Here is a 24,761-nt window from a genome sequence, read left to right on the forward strand (position 1 = left end):
CACAGCCCTGTTCCAGCCTTGCTGGACACAGCAAGTAGGCAAATCTCCCCGCACTAGTCAGTGGCTGCTGGGCACCCCCTCTCCCACCACAGCACCCCAAGAACTCAAATCATGCCAGACTTGTGTCAGTTGCCACTACCCCCCTAGACCTGTGGTTTCTGGAAACGAGTCCGGATGGCATGTCCCCAACACAGGGAACAACTTCTCTTCCTCCTCCTTCTGGGTTTTGCTCTAATGGGGCTCTTCTCATACACGCACAGACATCATTTTTGGGCACATGGCAAGACTTCAAGAGCAAGGTTTTACAGAAGCAACCATAAAGGCAAAGCCTCACTAAAACACAGGTTGAGAATCAAAGGGATGCCAGCGCCTATTTTAAAAAACAAGAGCTCCTTAAGCACACCTCGATTCTAGGGTATCTTACAGATCAATGGACCTGGTGCAAAACAAAAAGAGCAACTAAAGCAAAGTCAACAGCAACTGAGGACAGCCTGCCATGCTGGATCAGTGTAAATAAGGAGAGAAGTGTGTATTTAAATGTTTTTATTTCAACTAATGCTTTGCCACCATATTACATCACTTTGAATAGCTTGGAATAGCAATATGATCTCAAAATACAGCAAACAGCTTGCCAAAGCAAGATAATATTAAATCCTATGGATACAGCATGTTCCTTCTTTGGCGACAACGCTTCCTTTTATCTGTAAAAAATAAGTTTTATGTTCCAGGACATTTGCTGTTCAGTTTATTGAACTCTGCTGTTTATAACATTTGCCTCTTCCCTGCATAAAACCTCCCCACAATGTAGTATGGTTTTATATCCAACAGCATTTTAAATAAAAAAGTTATAGTTTTCATGCAGATTTTTGTAAAAATTATTTTCTAGGTGCACAGAACTGAACCAAGATGCATACAAAAATGCATTCACTTCCATTCTCAGGTTTAACCGTGCCATCAGCAATATGGTATCATATGTTACTGCAAGAGGTCCAAGGATGGTGGTATTCTCATATATAGTATAACTTTAAAAAAAATCCAAACAAAATAACAAGAAAAACCTTTTTTTAAGCAGCAAGAGAAAAAACTGCTATGCTTTATTTGTAAAGTAATCAAAATAGATGTATAAAAAAGCACCACGTACAGAAAATACCAGAGGAAGATCCATCTTCCTAATTACACATTTCTCATTTAGCATTGTGAGCTGGCCTGCAGGTCCCAACTTGTACTGTAGTTTTACTTGCAAAGTGAAGGAAGTCGTCAAACCTAAAATATGCTTGGACCATATGATAGAAATTAAACTGGATTGCAGACAGAAATTAAGTTTTGTTTCCATTACAACTCATACCAACCACCTTATAGCCCTCGGGCATAAAAAACACCACGCACCAAGTATCTGAGAAATAACGGAGTAAAAACACCTCCTGAGCAGTATCGCAAGATGCAGGTCTGTTATGAATGCATTTCTGTGAGCTCTTGATAACTTAAACTTTCCTTTGGGAAAAGAGCACATCTGTTGGTTAAAACTCCTCTCCCTGAGAATTTTGATAAGAGTTTGTCTTGCCAAGCAAAACAAAGTCCTTTGAACTTCAACAGTTCCTAGGCCAACAGCATTTGAACATGGTCACAGCTCATCTGCTACTCATGCACCCATGGTGGCAGTTTGGGTTTTTGTTGCATGTTTGGTTGTTTTTTCTTTACATGGACCAATCCTTTATACTCGCTTCATTCCTCTGCCCATCAAGCACGCAAACACGGTCATGACCATCTTCGGTTTCACCTCCACAAGATCTTCTGGAAGAGCATAAACTCTGGCACCAATTCTTCTTGCCATGGACACAGCATACCTATTCACCACGGAAAGATGAGTGGGTCAGCACTGAGACTGCTACCAATAAATGACAAGTCAGCTCCTGCCCTATCCAACACAATTTCACCTAAAATTCTCTTTATTAAGATTCAAGATGTGCAATAGTCCAATCACACCACATCTGTTTGCTTTATGTTTTTTTATCTTTTACTGTATTCCTTTTCCACAGTAGAGGAAAGTCTCTTTAATGAGCAAATTGACCTTGGAATGTCAAGTCCACGTTACCAACAGTTAAAAAAAACTGTAATTAATATTTGTCAGGTCCAACAGATAGCATGTATAACCAAGGATTAATCAGCTAACATTTACATTTCCCCTTCTGTTTGCTCTTTAAGAATAATCAAGCAAGACTATTATCCGCAAGAAATTTTGCTGTCATTCTGCCACTGCAGAACAGTCACAGAACACACATTTCAAAGGCATGTTTTAATAGGCATACTTTAAACTTGACAACCTATGATGATTCAACGAGACATGAGACGTACAAAGGTTCAATTTCAAAACCCTGAGCCACCAGCTGAGCACTTCATATGCCTGAACAAACAGGTGAGAAACAAAATATCATTGCTAAGAACTGCTTGGACTGTTCTGCGTTTCTCTCAACAAGCAAGAGAGTCCAGTCAACTACTCCCTCCAGCGTTATGGGCAAGGACAGCAATCACATTTCAAGAAGTGCTGCCTGTCTCAAAGGTATAGTGTTAAAATTTGAGACTGAAAACCACAGTAATAAATGGTGGTAAAAACACTTGTAGCTTGAGGTCAGCACATAGAAAGTGCACTCTTTCAATACAAAACAGCTTTTAAGATAGCAAACTTACTTAGCATTATTCTGTTTGTCATCTTCCGATAGATGACCAGTCTTTACGAGATCATAGTTGATACAACCAGGCTGTATAGCATCAATTAAATCCACAACTGCCAGGCTCGTGCTGATAGTCTTGTCCTAGACAATACAGCGACAGATAAGTAAAGATGAATGTCTAATCCTTACAGCAAACTTCTCACCTCAATTCAGCTGCTCTGCAACGTGCAACAAAACAAGCTTTAAACAAGTTATCTCAAAGCAGCAGGGTTTGTGATTATTCCCAGTGAGACCAGAGGGAAAACCAAACTGCTGCTTCTTGTTTGGTAACAGTACAAGATCATTACTCCAATTTACTGCAAATGCTCTGAAAATATGAAGCAGTACCTGATGTGCAGGCAGCAGGTCTGCCCTGCTGACCAGACACCAAGGGACAACACTGACGTACAAATGCTCGCCAGCTCCAGCCCCTATGCTTGCCAGCATCTCAGCCCCAGAGCCTGACCACCCCTCCCCTTCCTTTGCCACCCCATCAGCTCTCTTCCCCCACTACTATTCCCCATCACGGGCAGTCCTAAAAAGTCTCCTCTCCAGTAGCTTGAAGCCACTTTGTTCCCAGCACAGACCGAATTCTGTCCTGTTTAAACCCCTTTCTAAGATTCCCCTGCTGTTCCTCCAGCCAAGAAATACTTTTTGGGTACCCCTCTCCTTTTGGTTGCAAGAGGGGAACCTGCACCTTGAAGTTCTGGATGGAGGTGGACTTGCCAGCTTCTTTCAGGGTCTGGTTTACCCAGCTGACTATAATGTCATCGTTAGCTTTCTGACCATCACCCAGGTCCTCGAGGACATTCAGTGTGTACCTGAGAACCAGCAGAGAGAACAAGATTAGGCATGGAGTGCAGACAAAGCCCTGGTGAGCGTGCAGCCAGGATGTAATGTGAGCCCAAGGCAGCTTGGAAAGTCTTCACATAGTCTCAGCTCTGCTTTTTCTCTTTTTAAAATTTTTAACTCCTTTGGTATAAAGGAAGAATCATCTGTCTTATCTGAAGTGTAATTTCTGTTAAAGCATTTAGTCTTTCTAGTCTTTCAGGTCCTTTAACATGAGCTCACAAAACTGCCTGGGCTCAAGACGCTTGTTAGACTGTTTCACTATTGACCGTTTGCCCCATAGGGGTAACACATTACCTAAAAGGTGTGGATCAACTCACGAGTTAGCATTCTGACATCTAATGCCAAATATGGCGTTACTGTGCAGCTATTTTGCAGATATATATTATAGATTTGCATCATCTTAGAATTCTTCAGAAGTAGGTAAGAAAAAGGACGACGAACTTTTTCTGTTATTAAGTTTCTCCTTTCCCCCCATTCCAATGCAGAAGAGGGCTATAAAGCAGCCCCGGAATGTTTCTCTCAATCTCCAGTTAAAAATTAGAACATAAAAGTTGTGTGAATGTTCCTGCTTAGGGTTTCTGCATGCGGACCAGACTTGAGCAGGCGAGAGAGAGGTGATTCTGGTCAGCAGGACGTTCACAGACCCACCAGCAGGTTCTCTGGAGGTCTCTGCTCCAGCCTCTCACGTGCAGCAGGATCAGCTCTGCCATAGTTTTGTCCAGCTGTGTCTCAGAAACCCCCCAAGGACAGAGGTTTTACGATCTTTCCGAGTGACCTGTTCCAGTGCTGCAGTGCTCTCGTGACAAAAGACTTCCCAAACTCTGTACTTCATTCACAAGTTTTACATGTTTGAGACGGGTCCTACCTTCTCATCAACTGCCAGACTAAGGCTAGTGTCAGCGTTGGGTTTCCGTCATTCAGATCCTGTCCTCCGATACCAACCAGGGAGAATTTAGCTGGATGCTTTCCCAAGTCTACAGCGTAGTTACAGTTTTCTAGCTACACAGGAAAAGAGGTTAAAGAGAAAGTCACTCACAAATACACTCGCTTGACTGGAAGCCTCAAATAGAAATTTTCAGTGTCCATGGCTTCTCTTAAAGTTTTTTTAAATGCGTACCTTTTTCATATTTGCTCCAAGCTTAGGGTACGGAGGCTTGTTAACCTTATTCCAGTCAACAGGAACTTTGATCTTTTCATATAACTGTAGTATTACCAGTGCATCTTGGAGGTCGCTAAAGTGGAAAACATTGATTAACCCTAATGTTTCAAGATTTAAACGCACTCTGACTTTGTCACATCATGAATAATTACTACTTTTTACAGGTTGTTCCAATTTCAACAACCCTAAAAAGAAAAAAATTCAAACCATTTTGTAGTTTTCAGGGCAGCAAAAACGCTCCGTGCTTAACATCAGCTAGCTGCTGAGCTAAAGCAGGTTTTAGCATGGTAATCAGCAACAGATCCAGAGAAGAATTTTGCTACATAAAATCCAAAGGTAGCCAGACACCTCTCTCCACTGACTACAGGGACCCAGAGTGTCTTGCCTCCTAACTATAATGTCTTGGTTAAGGCCTAAAATTAGGTGGCAGGGAACTTAGTTCCAGTTGCTCAAGCAGATCTAAATGTATTGGGATCTCAGGGTACCAGTTTACACAAGATAGAGGAAAATAAACAAACTGTCTTCAGCCCTTAAAGCCAATCGCTGGTGTGTCAAGCGTTGGCTCAGAAATCCCTAAGCTATAGCCTGCAGGGTGCGTACAGCGAGCATCTCCCATTCCCTACCATCACTCTTTCTCAAGCTCTTTGCTCGACACTGCAGGCAACAGGACACTGGTGTGGGCACATCTCCAGTCTGATCTAGCTGGGTGTCTCCCAAGAGCCTAACACTTACCCGTAGAGGTGATTTACATGGGGGTTCACACCAAGGGAGTTCATCCAGTTGCGGAAGGTCCGTTCCTCACGCGTCTCTCCTAGATGAGAGATAACAGGTTCAATGCAACTTCTGCAAGTTCAAAGCTGTGAGGTGTTTTCCACCTTGCAAGGCAGGGAGCTTTGAGCAGCATAGCTCATTGATAAAGTTTCTGAGAAGAAAAAGGGTATTTTATCTACTATAATTTTTTCAAAGGAAGAGGGTTGCCTTGATATCTAGTTTTGGATATCAGTTTGATTTCTCCAGGCCTCAGAAGAGTATGCCTTTTTCACTTTCTGCAAGAAAAAGTAGCAGGAAGATGTTTCACACAGGTGTGAGCTAACCGCTATCTGGAAGCCAGGCAGCCAAGGCCCTAATTCCAGTTCTGCCATCAATTAGTGCTCCCATGAATGTCTCCTTGCATTACTGAGGTGCTCCTGACCATCAACTTCCCAGCCCTGGCACGGGGACTGACAGGCTGCTGGCAGAGCTCCTACAGGTTTAGGCTCCACATCAGGGTCAGAGCAGCTGAACAGGCTGTCAAGTACCCTTCTCATCTGCCCCAAACGAGTAAACAACCACTGCAGCACTGAAGCCTCAAATCATAGGTGTTACTTCAATGGAGATACTGCCGCTGGGCACAGCCTCTTATGACACAAGTGTTTACTTTAGATATTTCCCTCCTGCTAATTTTGTGACTGATACGGCCATCACCTTCCAGTAGGGTCCAGTCGATGTCCTGGTTTTCAGGCTTGGTAAGTGCTGGGTACTTGTTGAACAGGTTGGCAACAAAGGCCAGGTTCAGTTTGGGATTGCCACTGACCACATCAGCTGGCGTGACGAACTGCCGGCAGCCAAGCCGATCTGCCTGCTGAAGCATGTACTCTGCTCTCCGCAAGTCATCCTTCTCCTGATGGGAATGCAATGGACAAGAGCTGTCATGGAAGAGATCGGGCTACAAAGCAGATGGGAAGCTCCTGGCTGCTACTTGGGGCAATGTCACAACTCCACTCGCCTTCGTTAGGCACCAGTTACTAATCAAACAAAGGGATGGTGTGCACACTAATCCCTACTGCTGTGGATGTAATTGTCCCGGTTTGTCTTGGTATTTTTCCTAGCATGGTGCTTTCCAAGCTTATACGCTTTCCAACTTTTATGCTTTTTGAATTTGGTGGTTCAAAAGCAGAAATCAGCATGCTCTCAAATGGAGCAAAACCACAAGTGATTCCTCAATTATATATGTTAATTGGCAGGTAGTGATCAGGCCTGCAACAACCACTCATTTAGCAAATACCTGAGGTGTGCACATACCCAGTGACAATTTACATGCTCCAGAAATTAAGACACCAGGTTACCTAGATGTCAAGGGGCAATTACAGGGTACAAGTAGCTCACGACTGTACAGCACGAGGACACAACAGCCTGAATACTTACGTTGAAACCCGACATGTTTATATCAATCTGAGGCTCTCCTTCTTTCTGCCCTTTAGGTGCAATTTGATTGAGGAGGTGGAAATAAGCTCTGGAATCCTGAAATGGATGAAAAAGAAAATTCAGGTCTCCCGCACAGCAGTGAATACACCATAACAACTCATTTCAGGCTCATCTTTAACAAGTCACTGTGCATAATTCACTTATGTACCTTTACTGAATTACCAAACTCTGTAAGCTTAAAAGAGAGTATAATGGCAGAAATCCAGGCAGCAGAAAAAGAAACAGAAAGGGAAAAGGTTAGAAATATTTAAGATTAAAATTATGGGGTTTAACTGTTTGAAAGCTGTCTTTGCTGCAAGCATCCTATGGATGGAGGAGGCAGTGACCCCGTGCTGCTCACTCTCGTGACCCCCACAGCCAGATGCCCCAAGGCGGCCCTAACCCCCCTAAACAAGGTAGTCATTCCTACTGCTACAGCAACAATGAAAATGGCTCAGTGAAGATGGAGTCCAGGCAAAAAGCTGATTATAAGAAGTCTGAATGTTTTCTCCTGTGCCTGCCCATTAGCTACAATAGTTTAAAGGAGAGAAGCCAAGGATGGTCACAAACTAGGAGAAGTAAACAGCTGCAGTAATTATTTATCAACTACAAGTTCTTTTAGTTCTCAGAACCAAGAAGGACCTTAGCATATCCTGGCAGCCTATGGGTTCCACCAGTCAAGCCAACAGCTATCAGCAAAGCTGTAAGTATTTCTGAAGTTGGAAATAAGAGTGACCATGCATGCACACACAGAGAGGAACTCTGGGCTCCCCATGCATTTCAATTATCAATTTTATTTTTTCCACCCCAACAGTCCTTTAACCTGGAATCCACTTCAGCCTTCTTTCTCCTCCTCAAAACTGCTGGCCTTGTGAATAAACTCCAGAAACGTGCCAAGATCAGTGTCCAAAAACCCCACACTGACCAGGAGTCACCACCTTTCATTTCTCACTACTGCTGAGAGAAAAAAAGCCACTCCCTCACAGCTGAAAAACAGCTGTAGGACTCCCTGCTCCCATTTCTGCTCAGACCAGTGGAGAGAATGAGGGGTCTTGTTTCCTTTCCTCTCTCCAGTCCATGACGTTCTGGATGACGTGCCATCACTTGCCAAGGGTATATGGAAGTCAGGCTCTTCAGGGATTGCAGTTAAGCATTTCACCCTGAGTGAGTTGCATGCCCTTGAAAAATTATTTCCATCAAAAAAGATGGATTAAGAACATTTGAAAACACATGAGTAATACATTTCCTACTTGATTAAAACATACAACAACTTTGCAGTTGGATCCCACTAGCACTGGAAGAAACTCTCTGACAGTTCAACACTGGGCTCGAACTCATGGCAAGACAGAACAGCACTGTGATACCTTAAGTATACCATCCGTAAAACCCCCGTTAAGCCCAATCAGTGTATTAAGGTTAGGAACGGTCCTGCCTGCAGATGAAGGGCCTCATTTACACAGGCAAACACGTCCCTGGCCAGCTCCCAGCCTTTTCCCAGGCACATGCAGGCCAGGAGAGCTCTCAGTACCTTGATATCCGAGCTGAAGTTATTGATTTTGTGCCAGCCTGCGTTTTCCAAGTGGAAGTTGGCCCATCTTAAGAGCAGTTCTTCTGGGGATAGTTTCATAAGGTCCTCCAGATTTTCACCGTCACGAAGTAAGGCAGCCAGTGCTAGAAAAAAAAATGCTTGTGAGGGGAAGGAAGGAGTTTTCAAGAGACAAACCTGCATGCCAGAATTAGAGATGCAGCAACATCTGCAGAGAAGGTGGGGAGAATACCAACTACAACTACTGATTAAGTCAAAAAATCTGGGTATTAGTGGAGTTTTCCCGAGTTGGTTGTTACACAGAGAAGAGTATGAATGATCTAGAAAACTGTATGTAAAAAAACATTTTCCATTTTCTTGTATAACAAAATTCTCTGGATTTTACATGCTGTCTTTTAAACTGATGACAGTAAGCTAAATGTAAATGTACTCCTATCTCAACCAAAAAGTGCTTCCAAGCAGTTTCATATGCACTGTTAAAAAAAGCCAGAGGAGCCGAGATAAGCACCCTTTCAGCTGGCCAGTGCTTCCCTTGCCATGAATTTTCAGTCTAAGCCAAACAATGTTACCACTTCACAATTGGGATCTTTAAATAAAAGACACTGAAGCCCCTCCATCCATCTGGGTGTTCTGATAGCTCGTGCAGGAATAGCAGAGCTCTTTGAATGATTTGAAAAGTTTAAAATTTGGAGGCTGTTATGCAGGACCAATCCAGCACAGGGGCAGAGCTGCAGCACCACTCTCCCATCACCAAGAATGAAGCGAGAGCTCAGCTGCACCACTGACAGTAACAAGGATATCCTAAAAGGATACAAACAGCTTTTTCCACTTTTGAACACCGTTACGCACCTACGGTCGAAGCGCACCGGGAGAGCCTGCCCAGCCCGAGGTATTACAACGCACTGCGCTTGTTCTCACCACAAGGCGTGAGCCAAGACACATCTTGACTTACAGACTTGGGTTCAGCCAAGGCTGACACACGTTACCAGGATGGTACAACCCACCCGTCTGAACCTTCTTCACAGCTATAAACAGGCTGGAGAGCACTCAGCTTGGCACACACCCTTAAGAACCCGAAGGTGAGTACCCCTCTTTCAGCGGAGGGGAGGGAAGAGGCAGCAACGGGGCAGGAGACGACAGGCAAGCAATGCAGCGTTCATGCTTTAGAAGTAATCACTTCTAGTTTTTCATTTACCTTCATTTCTGCTGAGCTCAATGTCGGCGAACAAGCCGATCTTAATGATCTGCCAGAGAAGTCCAAGGACCAGGTGGGGTTTCCCTTCCCTCAAGTCCTCTGCGCCAATATTGACAACATGACACCCGATGGCAGATGCAGAATTCAACGCCAGGTTCAAGTTCTCCTGCAAACAGTACAGCCGAGTGAGAGCCAGCCAGGGGAGATGCTGCTTTGCCTTTCATCCAGCACCAGCAGAGCAGAGACTTCCCCCTTGTCCTTGCTCCAACACCAGCAGCTTGGAGGAAATGCTCCCGGCCGCTCTCCAGCTGAAGTTTTAACGGAGCTGCGGTGGCAGCAGGCTGAATCAATAAGAACTGATCTAGGCACCAGGGTTTAATTTCAGCCTCTGGTATTTAGTTTCAGCCTCTGAGTTAGTCGCATCTAGTGGTGTCAGCAAGAACAAGGCTAGAGAAGTGTTAAGTTATATGCACACACACGCGCAGGCATCCTCGCAGAAACAACCTGCCGTACTATGGAATGATGCATAGATAGTCAATGCCAATAACCACATTGTTTTAAAAAGATAGCGCTGTATATAATCACCACAGCAATATCAGATGCACACAGCATTTCAGCTATTTTACCCATTTTGTCATTAAGTCAGCATTTTTGTCTTTTCAACTGTACTCACGGCATTGTCAATTATGCGCGGTACAAAACTGCCTTTAATAATTAAATGCAAGTTATAAAAAAATCACTCTTTTCCAGAGTTCCACAATAATGCCTCGAGCCACCACGCTGTTTTCTTTAGTTCTATCTGAATAATAATTTCAGCAAAAATATAGAAATGTATTATACCTGAATTATAAATGGTGTGAGTTTCTTCTTGTTAATTGCTCTTTCATCAATTGTGTCCGGAACAGAAAGATTGATCATTTTGCTGGTAGGAGGAAAAATAGTGATATTTGGACAACATTTAGCATTTAATCTCAACAAAACTCAGTGCACTGTTACGATACTCACCACAGTACATTTCCTTATGTCTGATTGGTTTTGTGTATTTTTTTTTTCTTAAAATCAAGGTTGTGTAAATCAGAAATTAATATTTATGTTATCAAGAATGTATTTGTAATTAATAGCCAAGCCTGAAACTTTAAACATGTTACTGGCCACTACTGATCTCAGCTGCTGGAGCAAAAAGAGCACATGAATTATTCAGAGCGCAGTCACTGAACTAGCAAAGACTCATTGCTGTGTTGATATTCACTGCAGATTCTAGTAAGACTACGCGCTTACTCCTATTGTAAAGGTGTACTACTGCTGGCAAGGAAAAACTGCCCCCAAAAAAGCACAGACACTTTGAGAGCTCAGCGGGGAGCATGTGAGCACAATGAATTTTTAGTCAATAGCAAACATGGGAAGTTTTCACTATGAACTACTTCCTACTCAGTTCAGTCTTCGCCTGAAGACCTGAATAACTTGAAATTGGGGGACAAAAATAAATAAATATTTTTTTTAAAGTCACAAGCTAAAGAAAAAAGAAGGAAAAAATAAATGAAAGGCAATGGGCAGCCCACTAAACGTCTTTTGCATATTGATACAGAGTTACTGAAATTCCAGGCTGATCCAGTTCTCCACTATAGTAATTCGCTTACATTTATAAAACAAACCAAAACTACAAAACCAAAAGCAACCCCAAACATCAAAGGCAACTGGTGTTTAGCAGCCCTGAGTGCCTCCCGTTTTCAGCATGCAGCAAAATAAGTTACTCTACTAACTTAGGGCAGCTATTATCAAAAGCAACAAGAGTATTCACAGAAAATCCATTTTGGATTAATTCATAGGGTCACTAACATTCCCATTTGTCTAAACATCCAAGAAAATGGGCTATTTAACACATCTGCCCTCCTCCAACCTACCTAGCATCAGCCTGAGTTTGCACCAGGATGACTTCTGCTCTCGCAAGGTACCTTCTCCCCTTCAGCAAACTCAGTCTCAAGCCCAGACAAAAACACTAGACAAAAATACCAGCTTGTGAAGTTAGTATCAAAGCTGAAGCATCACGCAATGACAATGAAAGCCTGGGTGACTGAGTGCCTTTTTATATAGGCAAAACATTATGCACACACACAAGTCACAAAATCAGCCTAGAATAGGACGAAAATTCCCCTAACTACAGTTTTGGGAAGTTATTTTTTAATTCAGAAGCCATCATGACTTACCATAGCACAATCCCATCTCCCACAGCTTTGAACAGGTCATCTGTATTTGGGTTCATTGGAATAACGTGCCTACAGTCGGGATCATTTTCCAGGGCTTTGTTTATCCAGTTTACAAAGGCATATTTTTCTTCCTCTAAGATAACCAATTGTAAATTTAATACAGGCTTCTTCATAACATAGCAAAGATTTTCCCAAAAGAATCAGTGTACAATAGCCCAGGGAAATAAAAACCCCACTATCGTTACCACATTATTTTATCAGTCACAGAAAGTTTAAAGACATATGACTTTCACTTCCAATTACCAAAATATTCCTGTTATTTACTCATTACTCAACAACTTTATTTATATTCAAGTGTGACATAAGGACTTCAACAGCAAGCACAGTTAACAAAACAAATAAGCACACATTTAATTTACACACTGCTAATCTTGCACTACCCTCTAATTCTGTCCCACTCTCACCTTGACATGAGATCATTCAGCTATCAGAGAACAAAAGCACAGCACATGGTAGGGCAGTAGAAATCTATTATTTTTGGCGTACAGCCTCCACTCACCCAAGAAAGGAGCTGAAAGGCAGAGCGATACCTGAGTAGGAGTGCTGCGTCCCCTCACTGGAGAGCTCCGAGGTCCCCCCGATCGCACAAATTCCTTCCTTCCTGTTAATTGCTTTTCTGAATGTTTTAGCGATATCGCTGCTTTTCACCTCTTGGAAAATCTACAATTTAAAGTGTGCTGTTAGACAAGAAAAACTTGGCTTCATAAAATGAAAGGACTACAGAAGAAGCTATTTCTTCTCAGCTTTAGAACAAACTTTGTAGTAAAATCAGCAAACGTGAAGGGCCCAGCAAGGGTGTAGTGGTATTAAATTTAACATGGAGAGTGGGCAGAGAATGGTCCCACTCTCTGAAATACGTATTGCAAGTGCCTACAGAAACAGAAGCATTAGGCATGAAGTACCTCACATACATTTACCTTTTCTACAAGTAGATTTCAAGCGACCATGAGAGAAAAAAAAGTGAAACCTTTGCAATCTGAGAGCAGGTACACATGCAGCAGTTTCCACAGGGCCAAAGTTGAGAAAGCTGTTGTGCAATCTTAACCCTTCTGCGCAAGCCAGATGCTCGTGTGACTGTGACTTTAGTTCACACAAAAGACTTTGTCCACAACCTAAGAAACAACTCTCTTTAAGTGTATAACAGTCAAATCTGCAGTAACATGTAACAATAAGTGCTCCAGGTAATGATTCCTCCGCCCCCAACAGCAGGCTTGGGCTAACTGACAAAACACCCTCACATTTGAGGACAGAAGAGATGCTTTAGTGCAGAAAGATTACATGTGCCATTTGTGCAGTTGTATCTTACTATTAGTGGCCCTGAGGTCCTACAGAACTGAGCAACTATTAGGAAAAAAATACATTCAATGGCTTGAAAGCCCATTGTAACTCCCTCAAAACTTAAACAAATTAGTTTCAACCACACTGAAAACACAAATGAAACGTATGCAAGTTCTCTAAACACCACTCAGAATAAGGCAATGAAACACCACTGTAAAGCAGAACAATAAAGTGATTCTGTTAAAAAGAGAGGAGAGGACTTTCCCACCTGGCTGCAGAGATGTCACCACAGGGCCAGCCTGCTGGCTGTCACACCTTATCTTCCCCGTCTCTTAAGCACAGGGAAGGCGGCAAGTCTAGATGACGATGCAGCAGTTAAACCATCTCCTGAGGTTCTGCTCACCCCAGTGATCAGGTAGAGCTGAGTGAAGACTCAAAAGCCTAAAAGTTTTGGGTTTTCTGGTTGGTTGGTTTTAAACATAAGGATTTTCATACAGATTTATTTTAAAATTTGCTGGGCTAATTACTAGTATTGTGTACATTCTCTGAAAGCACATGCTTTAATGCTGAGGTACCACTAAGTCACTTGGCCCCAATCTCAAGTCAGTTCATGTCATCCTTTGTACCATAAAACCCAGCCAAAGTGCTCAGAGTTAGAAAACAGCAACAGTTATGTTTGCAAAAATCCTACAACCAACCATCGCTTCTACTGTATAGCTTAGTAGCCCGTAAGAGATTTCATGTTTACTCAATCATAGGTACCACTCAAATGTAACAGAAGAGATCCATTTCTTCCTTCCTGGTGCAAAGTTACAGAGTTATGGACCAGCTCAAACCAACAGCTGAAACATGCACCCAGAGCATGCAAGCGTTCACAAACTGCAAACAAACTCCAACTTACTAGTTGGCTCCAAACTCAAAAGTTCAGAGGGTCTGAAAATAATTAAGGAATGGAAGGTGAAGATAAATTAAAAAATATCAAGAAAAATAGTTGACATGAAGACAGCTCCCTCAATGTACTGCACTGTATTTTTATTACTCTTTCAGCATTCTGTCATCAGAGTATAAAAAGGATGAAGGGATGGCTATTGAACCAGTATGTCAGAAGAAGTGTTCTTAAAAAAATAAAAAATAAAAAATTTAAAATTCTGACCTATTTCTACAGAAAAAGGCTGAAGGCTAGACCCATCCTCCAGCTTCTCCTATCTCCTTACTCTTGTTCTTCCCTTTTAAGGCAACAAACGGATCTGAACATTCCTAGATCAGCATGTAGGACTAATCTCCAAGAGTGTCTTGAAATACCTTCTCAAGTCTTTAGCAAATACTTGTAGTCTCATTAAATTGAGAAAGGAAATTATACTGCTTCACTGGGAGAACAAGCATTCATCTATGTGCCTGGAAAAACTGAGTAGCTTCCAGTCAATACTGTAAGCTTGGAGAACTGGAAGTCTTTTTTCCAGTTGTCACCTCATGTGGAAATGGTATTTTGGCCTCCAATGAAGTTTTCATATAGGAAAAGTATGTGGATTCTTTTTGGGTTTTGTTTAAAAACAAACCTATTTCTGCTCTGTCCAAATTGAAAGGCTGGCAGCGACAGCACAAAAGACTGCAGACATCTGTATAAAAACCTGATTTTCACTTGGTAAGTCCCCAAAAGCGATCAGTTTGTAGAAAGAAAACTAGGATTAGGCTAAGTGGTCGAGAAGCCAGGTTCAAGCTCTTCCATCCCTTCCTTAGCTTTGTCTAAAAGAGGTCCCCCAGGCTGCTGGAAATTCAGAAATACCACTTACATAGACAAACTCTTCAAAACTAATCTTCCCATCTTTATTCTTGTCACTGTCAATCATGAGCTTCTGGATGATCTCTCTCACTTTGTACCCAGGGAGAGGCAGGTTGGCTTCCTTGAAGAGCTCGTGCAACTCGTAGTCACAGATGAACCCGTTGCTGTTGAGATCTGAGGAAGAGAAGGGGCAGGAGAAGGTTTTAGAGACATACCAGTACCCCGACAGGACCAGCCCCAGACAATGGGGCAGAAACACAGCCCCCATGCTCAGAAGTGCTTTACGGAGAGCAACCTGTGCACTGGGGATGTCTACAAGACATGGAGGTAAGGAGGAATCTCCTAGCATGGCCCATCACAGTATACCTGTTTTGGGGCCACATTGCAGAGAACATTCATCTTTGCTGAAAATAGGATCTGTGCAGGACACCGACACACAGCAGGATGCCCACACCAAAAACACCAAGCCCAAGTAGTACACTATTCAATGGACACCACCAAGAATACACTAGGAATCAAAGGCACACAGTAAATACAGATAGTGCACCCTCAGAGAGGGTCCCAGCACAAACCACGGGGTCCCTCTGGCTTTGGCCAACAGCAGCTTTGAAACACAGCTGACCAAGATGGCTCTCAGCACGCATGACCAAGTCAGGTCTAAAAGTTTCACAACAGAGCATCTGCGTTTTCATAAATGATCTCCAGAGCATTTCTTTTTACATCTAACTGCAGCTGGATTTGCATGTTAAAAATAGGTGGTAATGAAACACAGCATGTCTTACTTTCTGAACTGAAAACACTAAGTCAGCGCTGCATTTACATTTTTTTTATCATGTTGATAACGATGTTATCCGCTTATCGCTGACAGAAAGTTGCAGCCAGATATTTTAATGCTGCCCAAGAATGCTCTGCAAGGACGTTTGCTTTGACAGTAAACCACCAAGCCACAGCAGCACTGCACACTTAGTGAGACGTTATCGCCTACCAGATTTGGGAAGAAAGAAAACAAGAAACTAGTGTGAATCTGGAGCTTTTCACACTGACAGATCCCAACCCCTTTGGGGATGTCATCACATCTGCTGGAGACTGTCCAACGAAGAGCAACAAAGCTGGTGAAGGGCCTGGAGCACAAGTCTTAGGAGGAGCGGCTGAGGGAGCTGGGGGTGTTTAGTCTGGAGAAGAGGAGGCTGAGGGGAGACCTTATCACCCTCTACAACTACCTGAAAGGAGGTTGTAGTGAGGTGGGGGTCACTCTCTTCTCCCTGGTAACTAGCAATAGGACAAGAGGAAACGGTCTCAAGTTGTGCCAGGGGAGGTTCAGGTTGGATATTAGGAAGAACTTCTTCACTGTAAGAGTCATTAAGCATTGGAACAGGCTCCCCAGGGAGGTGGTGGAGTCACCATCCCTGGAGGTGTTAAAAAAACATTTAAACGTGGCACTTCAAGACATGGTTTAGTGGGCATGGTGGCATTGGGTAGAAGGTTGGACTTGATGATCTTTGAGGTCTTTTCCAATCATAAAGATTCTATGATTCTACGATATGATTCTATGATCTACTAACTGCACAGGGCAAATCCAGCAGCCCTTGCCTTTCTTCAGGCAAGTGAGATTTTGCTGCCACCATGAACAGGCATGGGTTGGGTGCCTCCTTCCTCAGCCTAAGCAGGATGAGCAGACAGTGTGGTTCACAGCATGGCTGGTACCCAGGCTTCAGCAGAGTCGGGTCCACGAGCAGCCAGAGCTTTTGAAGCAGTCAGACGGCCCAGATTCACATCCCAAGACATAAGCATGACCCTCCAGCATGTTTGGAGAGACAGGGATTCAGGGCATGTTGTGCTATTACCGGCTCAGTAGTGATGTTAAAATCCCTTTGCTGTAGGCAAGCGGTACAGACAGCCCAGGAAAGTTAATTCAGTGTCTGAGCAGCCATCTCCTCCCCAGGGCTGTGGCTGCGGGAAGATACCAATCCTGGATTACCGCTGCTGGTGGGGAATACCTGGATGGGCTGAGAAGGTGGAGATTTGGCAGTCTCCTACAATTGTCATTCAACAACATGCTCTGCAAAGTCGACACAGTGCCTGTACTGAAGACATCATCAGAGCCCTTCAAGGCTAAACAAGAGCAGTCTCTGCACTTAAGCAGCTATGTTAACTTCTCCCCCATCTCCAAAGCCCCCGATGCTGTGACGGAGCACTGCCGAGTGCAGCTCATCACTGTCGGCTGCCAAAACTGCATTGTGCTGCAAGGCACTCGGCTCCACTCAGCTTCGCCCAGTCACCGTTCTGCCTATATCCCACACAGGAGGATTTTTCTGCTATTTATAAGGCAGCAGCCTCTCCCTAAGGCCGTCGAGTTAAATTCCACTCAAGCAACAGCTTCTGCTGCCCAAATGCCCTCACAGACTGCAGGCTGCTGCCGGCTCCCCTGATGCTCCCAGCACAATGGAAGAGCTGTGTCAGCCCCAGTATTTGGTTTTGTTCAAGAGGGAATCCCACACCACAGCCACTGGGGTCAGTATTTATGCTTGAAGGGAGATACTTTCAAGAATAAAAGAAAACCATCAGGATAGCTCTGAAGTCCATTATTTTTAGCAAATTTTGAAAGTCAATTTACTTTTAATGAGGTGTTAGTGGTGGTTTTTAGGTTTTATTTCACAGCAATGTTCCAGCGAGCAGCATGTCCGCATCACCACTCCAACCTTCCTCATTTTCCAGATAGATATGGGATTTTAAAATTGTTTTTATAAGTGAGAAGAAAGTGAAATTCAAATACTTAGTGGCAAACATCCAAAGTAACACAGAGCAAACCTGTACTCCCTCCTACACCTCAGTCCCTAGGTCTCAAACTAAAGAGCAGCATCAATTCCAGTGGATTAATAAATACATTAAACTACTTCATGAAATGTCAATGTTTACAATAATGCTGATGAAATAAAGAGGCTTGGGCCAATGATTAATGTTAGCAACAGGCTGCTGTCTGGCCTTCAATTTTAGAATTTTATTCCAAAAAAATATAAGCTTACAAAGGCAAGCTTTATTAAACAGTCCAGCCTAAGATGTCACCAGCAAACTATTTCCCTTCTAGATAAGTCACAGCTTCTTCTGTTACAGTTTTCTTATTACTAAATCTAACTTCACAATATGCATCTTTTCCCTGCCTCACAGCCAGTGAAGAAAATCAGACAAGAAGGGATTTGCTGATCTCCAGGACCTATGGACCTGAAACAAAACTTTGCTTTTCCCCCTCAGCATGCCTTCAGCCAACACCCATTGCTTTAGCCTGTGCTTGACTGAACCAACCACAATCCTTTGCCATGCTGCCAAATTAAGCAGGTAAATCCAGAAACACCTGTTCATCACTTCTTCCAATCAATCCACCACCACCTAAAAAAAAAAAAAGTCTAAGTTTTACATCTACCCAAACGTTAGTAGGCAAAGGACAGAGAAAAATAAGACTTCAAAATACATATTGTATCCTTGATAGGATCATGAGTGTGATTTGGATTTGGTAAAGGTCTTCCTCAACTTTTCTAGCTTAAGCATTCAGAAGTGTTTCTGAAGCAGGCTTGCATGTGCCATGTCTGAGCCTATTCAGAAGTGAAAGGGAAAAACACAATATACGTTATTTCATGAGACAGAAGCCTGTTGGGTGAGACAGCTGGGAACTAAGCTCCAAAGTCCCCATCTCTAATACAATGGAGGGATGCACAGGTAAAAAGATGCTTAAACCTGTTTAGAGCTCAGTTCTACATATGAGGCCCTGCATGTCTTTTAAGAGTACAGCCTAGTTCAAGGAATTAATCCCGAGCCTCGCATTTATATTGGTCTGCTTGCAGAACACAAACTGTAACTTAAAAACACTGAAATGCAACTGAGGAGTTAACCCAGGCCATTGTCTGGTCCATCCACACTTGCTCAGCAGACCTCAAATCTCAGCCTGAAAGCATCAAATCTAAGTGCAGGGCAGATATCAGGAATTTACTGCAGTCTGGGCCAACATTGCCCGTTTTGAGGGTTTCATTCCCCCCTGCAAAGCAGCATCTTCCCAGTTCTCTGGGTGTGCCTAGTTCAAAGAAGATTTACCTCTGCTCACTGAAAAAAAAATATATATAAAATTGGCAGCTCTGCTGCACGAACAGCCATCTGAAATGCACACTCGCACGTAAGTGCATGTGACTCAGGAGCATGGCACCAGGAAAGATGCTGCCCATCAGGAGGGACTTCACACCAGTGGCTCTCAGCACCTGCACTGGGCTCAGACAGACAGCACATAATCAAGTGTGAAGGACACACACTGTTCAGTAATGCACCTTAACTCACTCAAAACCCTTGGGTCTCAGGACCTAAGTTCTTCCAACTCTTAACAACATCCCAAACACCCACCTGTAAGAGTTACTCTTCCATAGTATCCTGGGAAAAAAATTAATGACTGCTTTACTTCATAGATTAAAAGGGCATCTACGTCCCAGACACTGAGATTTACGAGCAAGACAGGTCTGTTGGTTCAACTGCAAGACCCCCCACCGAGTTACTGGTTTCACAATAAAGATGCTCTCATTTCAAGTTTTAGCTTCTTGGCCACAGAAGGGCAGATTTAAGTGTTAAAGTCTGGCGGATGTCCTAGCACGTGGTTTTGGCTTGGTAGCAGAGTTGATTGACTATGTGGTGGAATATGGACTCATTCTTCTCTTAACAGGTCAAAATGCCTTTAGCCCTGTAAACACAGGCCTGAGACCACTCCCGCTGTCTCTGTTCCCCCTCTGGCATCACAGTCAAATGTACAAAGTAGCAGCATTAAAAAAAAAAAGTAGTCATCTTTGCAGCACCAGTAAGTTCCATAACGATTTTTAGCATTACTGCAGGCCTACCATATGGTGCCTTGCTGGATGTCCTGCAAGAGGGACAGCCGTCAGACGGAAGGTGGTCTAAAATCCCTCTCTAACAAAATCTGAAACGGCATTCAACAGCTAAGAGGCTGTCAAAATAGAAGCTACCCCAAATGAAATCCTTCGGCATACAGCCTGGAATTACTAACAGAAGAAAGTGAAATTGTTTTAACAGACAAGCTACAGCCTGGATTCATTATAATCTGCTTGATGGAAAGGAAACTACAGCACATCTGAAGTTTCCTATTTCTACTGAAAGATGCATGCACGCCAGCGTACCAAACCTAGGAAAGGTCACTGCAGGGATGCTCGGCACCATCTTCTGCCCATATGCAGGTGGCGCAGCAAAGCCGCAATAAACAAAACCCAAAAGCTGCCTCAAGCTCTGGCTGAGCTTCCTCCCGACAAGTACTTAAAATAGCTTAAATAACAGGATGCAAGAGGGGAAAGTAACCCACACGTTTCCTTTTAAGGATATATGCTCAGCAGGACACACTCTAGCAAGATCACAGATCCCTATTTGCCTTAAGCTAGCATTTCAGAGCATTGTTTTACCACCTTGCAGCAGCGAACAAAGCGTTCAGCTGGGTTATGATTTTTAAGTACTTTGTGTTTCCAGAAAAGATGCTTATCTCCGCTATTAGAAATGGGGAGAAGGAAGACAAATAAACAGAGCAAGTTTGCAGATTTTGTTCTGCCATGTCTCGCCTATGAAGTGCCACTGTTTGACCAAGTACGTACATACAGACACCTACAGAACAAATTCATAGATCAGCTGAGATTTGGAGCAACTTGTTCTTCTCCTACTAACCTGCAGGTCATTCAAAGTCTAGGCAGTTCTTATGCCCCACTTAATTACTTTTTTCAGATGTTAAAACGCTTTTTTCCCCACTGTTGTCTTCCCCATGGTGCTGTTTACCACTTGGATTACTTCCAATACAAATACCTCATTGTAGGATGCTGGGAGCTGCTTGTCTGAGCTGGAGCTGACTTTAGTGTTAACTTTAAACCATGGTTTCTCACCCGTGGACTGCTTCTAATAAGCAGTAGGTGGTCTATGGGGCTCTTGTCTTTTGCTGGCTGTCAGAGAACAGCACACCAGCTGCATGGAAGAGGGGATACCTTCAAGTGGCATGGAAGGCAAGTGGTGACAGAGTACATAGTAACACACCTCACTGCCTTCCAGCATCACCAGATGTCTCGATCCAGTCCAGCTGCATACAGAAAAGCTGGTCAAGCACACATCTCTAAAGTTCCATCGCCCTACACATCCAGAGCAGCAACTTGCCCCATGCTAGAGTTAGAGCAGGTCTCCAGGATGCCCAAGCAGCCATGCACTGGAGCAGGGCACATCTTGCTAAGCAGAAATCACCCTGGAGATGCTTCTTCCTTCGCACATCTCCTTTACAACATCCTAGAAGCCAACCAGCTGAGTTTCGCTATAACTGTGCTTCTCAGCTGCATTCCAAGTCTTCCAGGTAGCTGAGAGAGGAAAGAAAGGCTTCATTTCAAATAGCAGCCTTAGTCCAACTTTTCTTCACATTCACTGGAGATAGCATTAGAAGTTCCCAGTGAAAGTCAGTCCCCAATTAGCAACCAGTTCTACATCCCAGGGCAAATATGGCTTCTCTAGGCAAGAATAAAAGGAACGAGAGAGTTAAAGACACTCCTGACATGCATGTCCCACAGCAATCCTGTACCATGGGCTGTACCATGCCTAAAGCACACAAAACAGAAGGCAGCTGAAAAGGACTAGCACATCCCATATCACTTGTGGGTATGCCAAGGCTAATTATCACACTTCTCAATAATACCTAAGTTTTGACACCACTTTTATAATTTTAAACCAAGCGGGGACCCACCCCCTGAGCAGAATCAGATGGTTACCTAAAACTGACCAGGATTTGACTTGGGTTTCTCCATGTTTCCAGCGCAAAGGCAGCCAGTCAACCTAATCTCAAAAATTTCCCCCCACACTAATGACAAAAAGGCACCACATTACAGCCAGGTCAATCATTTTAAATTTATCCAAGGGCAGAACGGGCTCCCTGCATCCCAGCCTTATTAAGAGGCACTTTAGGCAGCAAGAAGCATGATGGTCACTCGTCTCCCTCGGCAGCAGCTCACTTCCACCTGCTGGAAAAGACTCGGAAAGAGCAAGACAGGAGAGGGAACTACCTAAAATGCAACTTGCTTCAAGTCCCAACAAGGAATACTGCCCCATGAGAATCAGTTATCTTTGAAATTCAAATTTCTCTCTGCAGATTGCAAGTTTAGAGCAAGCGAGAGTTTCAAAGCCACCCTGCTCTACAAGGCAGTTTACCTGATACAAATGCGAGGCAAATACCAATTTGTATTTATAACCAGTGCTCAAGTGATGCTGATGTCCACTTAGGAAAACGAACCGCGGGCTCTGATCACTTGTACGACTCGTCCCCGGCCAGTGCCAGTCCCGGGTGTGGCTCCCCAGCTGCATAGGCTGACCTCAGTCCACACTGCTGCAGCCCAGCTCCCATCCCGCCCCTCCCTGGCATTTCTCTGATCCTCCAGTAAGCCATATCAGGAAACTAAACCAGCAGAAAACAATTTTCTCCATGATGTCAGTTTTCTGCCTGCTTCAGCTTCCCGAAGCAGCCTGCCAGAGGCTTCTGCAATGCCAGAGCAGGGGGAAAGCTGGAAGGCAGGAGGAGCAACTCCTCGAGCATTGCAGGTTGTTAGGGAGGTGAGAACGAGAGAAGAAATAAAGCCACCGAAGGGCAACACACATGCACTGCAGCCGCAAAGCATTTTATTATCACCACAAGTTGCTCCATAATGGCCAGGTAAACAGACACTAATTAGGTTTTGCCTACAAGCTCACCAAACGCGGTGCCTCAAATGCACCTGCACAAACCAGAAATGTAGCACCTACATTTACCATCTGCAGGGCTCAGCCAATTTGCCAAAACCAACTTCATCAGAACCAAGCACTGTGCAAGCCCTGAAGTGCTGCCTGGGCCAACGTCGTGCAATACCTGTTTGGTTATTTCTTCTGCTATCAAGAAGCAACAAAGCCCACCCTGGAGCAACAGGACAAGGCTGTCTGCCAGTGCTCGCTGACAGCCAGACTGCCCATGCTCCTTCCTTTGTGCTCTTGGCTAGAAGTGACAAGCCAGAAGCAACAAGGCTGCCAAGGGACGTCTTGGCATGGAGAAGATCATAACAGCAGCAGACTGCCCACATCCCGCTGGCACTGCTGCTCACAGGGGTGGGATAAATCCATTTCAAATGTACCACAGACAGGACTAAGGTGCACTCCTCACTGTGACTTACCAACTTTGGCAAAGGCCTCCTTGAGTTCCTCCAGCTCATCTTTGGAGATTTGCATGGTGTTGGCCATCTCATGAATTTAGGGAGTACCTAAAGAGAAAAAAAAAAGGACACTGTGTGAAATCAGGCTGCATTCAAATGCATGCAGTTTTGAACAGCAGTATAGTAACTACCAGTACGAAGGTCACTACAGCTCTCGAAGCCACGTTTGTCTTTCCACTAAGAAAACAGATGTGTCAAACTCAGAAGATGGGAAATGCACTCCTTAATAAGTCAAAAATCCCATTAGCCTTGTTAATATTTAGCTCTGGGTATTTATTTTATGGGCTATGCTGTTCTGCACACATTAAGGTACCTGCTACCAGTATGTTCGTAGGTCAGAAAAGCTCATATCTCCAGGGATTTTCCACAGCTTTGAACAAAATCAGAATCCAGATTTAAAATACTAATGCAAGAGATACTGAATGCTCTGCCTGTCTGTCTGTCCCCCAAGAGTACATAGCTACCAAACCGAAATAATAAATATCCTGAACAGTACCTGAAAAAGGTCTTTTTGCACGAAGTAGCGTCCCTGATACTGTTTGCAAAAAGGAAATAGTCTGCTTTTCTACAAGAACACTGTTTAAATAAACACCTGCCTATTTCCTCAGAGTCAGTCTCTCAAGAGGCCATGTAAGCAACAGGTTGTTTGCACTGTCACTGACCCCCTGCACCCTCCTGAGCAAGGCATGGCAAGAACACCACAAGCCAGTGCAGAACAGCAGGCATAAGCCACGCTCAAACCCTGAGCATGCAGAAACTGCGCTTTGCTCAGATCTGCTTGGTGTTTAAGAAACAGAGAGGATGAGGCATACAGTTCCTACACGCATCTGCTATAATCCTCCTTTCCAAGCACTGGTTAGGTGCCACCCAGCCAGCCTGGACAGGAGGTATCACCACAAGGATGGGAAAAGGCCTGTGACCTGCTCACGTCCCCTTCCCACGACATTCGTGACAGCAGCATCAGATGCTCTGTTGGCACTTTGGCCAATATGACCAAGAGAGATCAACAATGCAAACAGGGCAATCCCTGTGCATGAACAAAAAAGATAGGCACTCATAAGCACATTCTAGCACACATGCTAGCTCTAGCTCAGGGTCTTTAAAAACCAGGATCTGGGCAGGCTCAATGCAACTTCGAATCAGATTTGCATCCCAAGATTTTCCAGCTCCCACTTTGTTAGCTACAATCGCTTTAAGTTGAGAAATAAAAGGTTCCTCCTCTGCCTATGGGAATAGACACAGCTGCCTCCTCCTTTGTAAGCAAAAGGATGAGGGGTGAATTCAGGTTTACAGACTGTCAGAAGGCAAGATGCTGAACGGGCTGGCTTGTTCAAGCGACAAGAGGCTCAGTTTCACAAATGCCTGTGCTTTGCTTAGCAAGACTCTTTTGTCTGAGGCTCCCAGCTGCCTTCACAAGCACTTGTTTGCTTAAGAACACAGGTTTGCCTCTAGCTGTAAATATTCATTTTCTGTAACACTTCACTCGGTCTGGAAAGAACGAAGTCGTTAGAGATGAGAG

At 43.9% G+C, this 24,761-nt stretch overlaps 1 protein-coding gene across 2 annotated transcripts; it reads right to left on the reverse strand.

Annotated features, from left to right (window-relative positions):
* Positions 1-1,377: 1,377 nt before the first annotated feature.
* PLS3 (plastin 3) lies at positions 1,378-23,291 on the reverse strand. 2 transcript variants are annotated; one of them, XM_009705270.1, is made up of 16 exons: positions 23,204-23,291; positions 15,016-15,179; positions 12,478-12,607; positions 11,888-12,020; positions 10,524-10,605; positions 9,684-9,849; positions 8,471-8,613; positions 7,112-7,138; positions 6,904-6,999; positions 6,184-6,379; positions 5,452-5,530; positions 4,678-4,792; positions 4,426-4,559; positions 3,406-3,529; positions 2,686-2,810; positions 1,378-1,844 (listed from the first exon to the last, which is right to left on the reverse strand). In XM_009705270.1, exons 1-16 carry the CDS (start codon positions 23,268-23,270, stop codon positions 1,712-1,714), a joined length of 1,914 nt encoding a protein of 637 aa, XP_009703572.1. In that variant the 5' UTR covers positions 23,271-23,291; the 3' UTR covers positions 1,378-1,711. The 2 variants fall into 2 exon arrangements, with proteins under 2 accessions (XP_009703572.1, XP_009703580.1); XM_009705278.1 differs by lacking the exon at positions 7,112-7,138.
* Positions 23,292-24,761: the final 1,470 nt, after the last annotated feature.

Source organism: Cariama cristata, unplaced genomic scaffold, assembly GCF_000690535.1.
Source record: "Cariama cristata isolate BGI_N322 unplaced genomic scaffold, ASM69053v1 scaffold6480, whole genome shotgun sequence".
Taxonomy (NCBI): Eukaryota; Metazoa; Chordata; class Aves; order Cariamiformes; family Cariamidae; genus Cariama; species Cariama cristata.

Excerpts from the sequence above, each read along its gene's own strand:
- PLS3 (XM_009705270.1), bottom strand. The coding sequence starts at position 23,270 with ATGGCCAACACCATGCAAATCTCCAAAGATGAGCTGGAGGAACTCAAG. Across the intron at positions 7,000-7,111 it reads AGTTTGGTAATTCAGTAAAG|GATTCCAGAGCTTATTTCCA; the intron begins GTACATAAGTGA and ends CATCCATTTCAG. Across the intron at positions 3,530-4,425 it reads GTCTGGCAGTTGATGAGAAG|GTACACACTGAATGTCCTCG; the intron begins GTAGGACCCGTC and ends GCTGGTTCTCAG.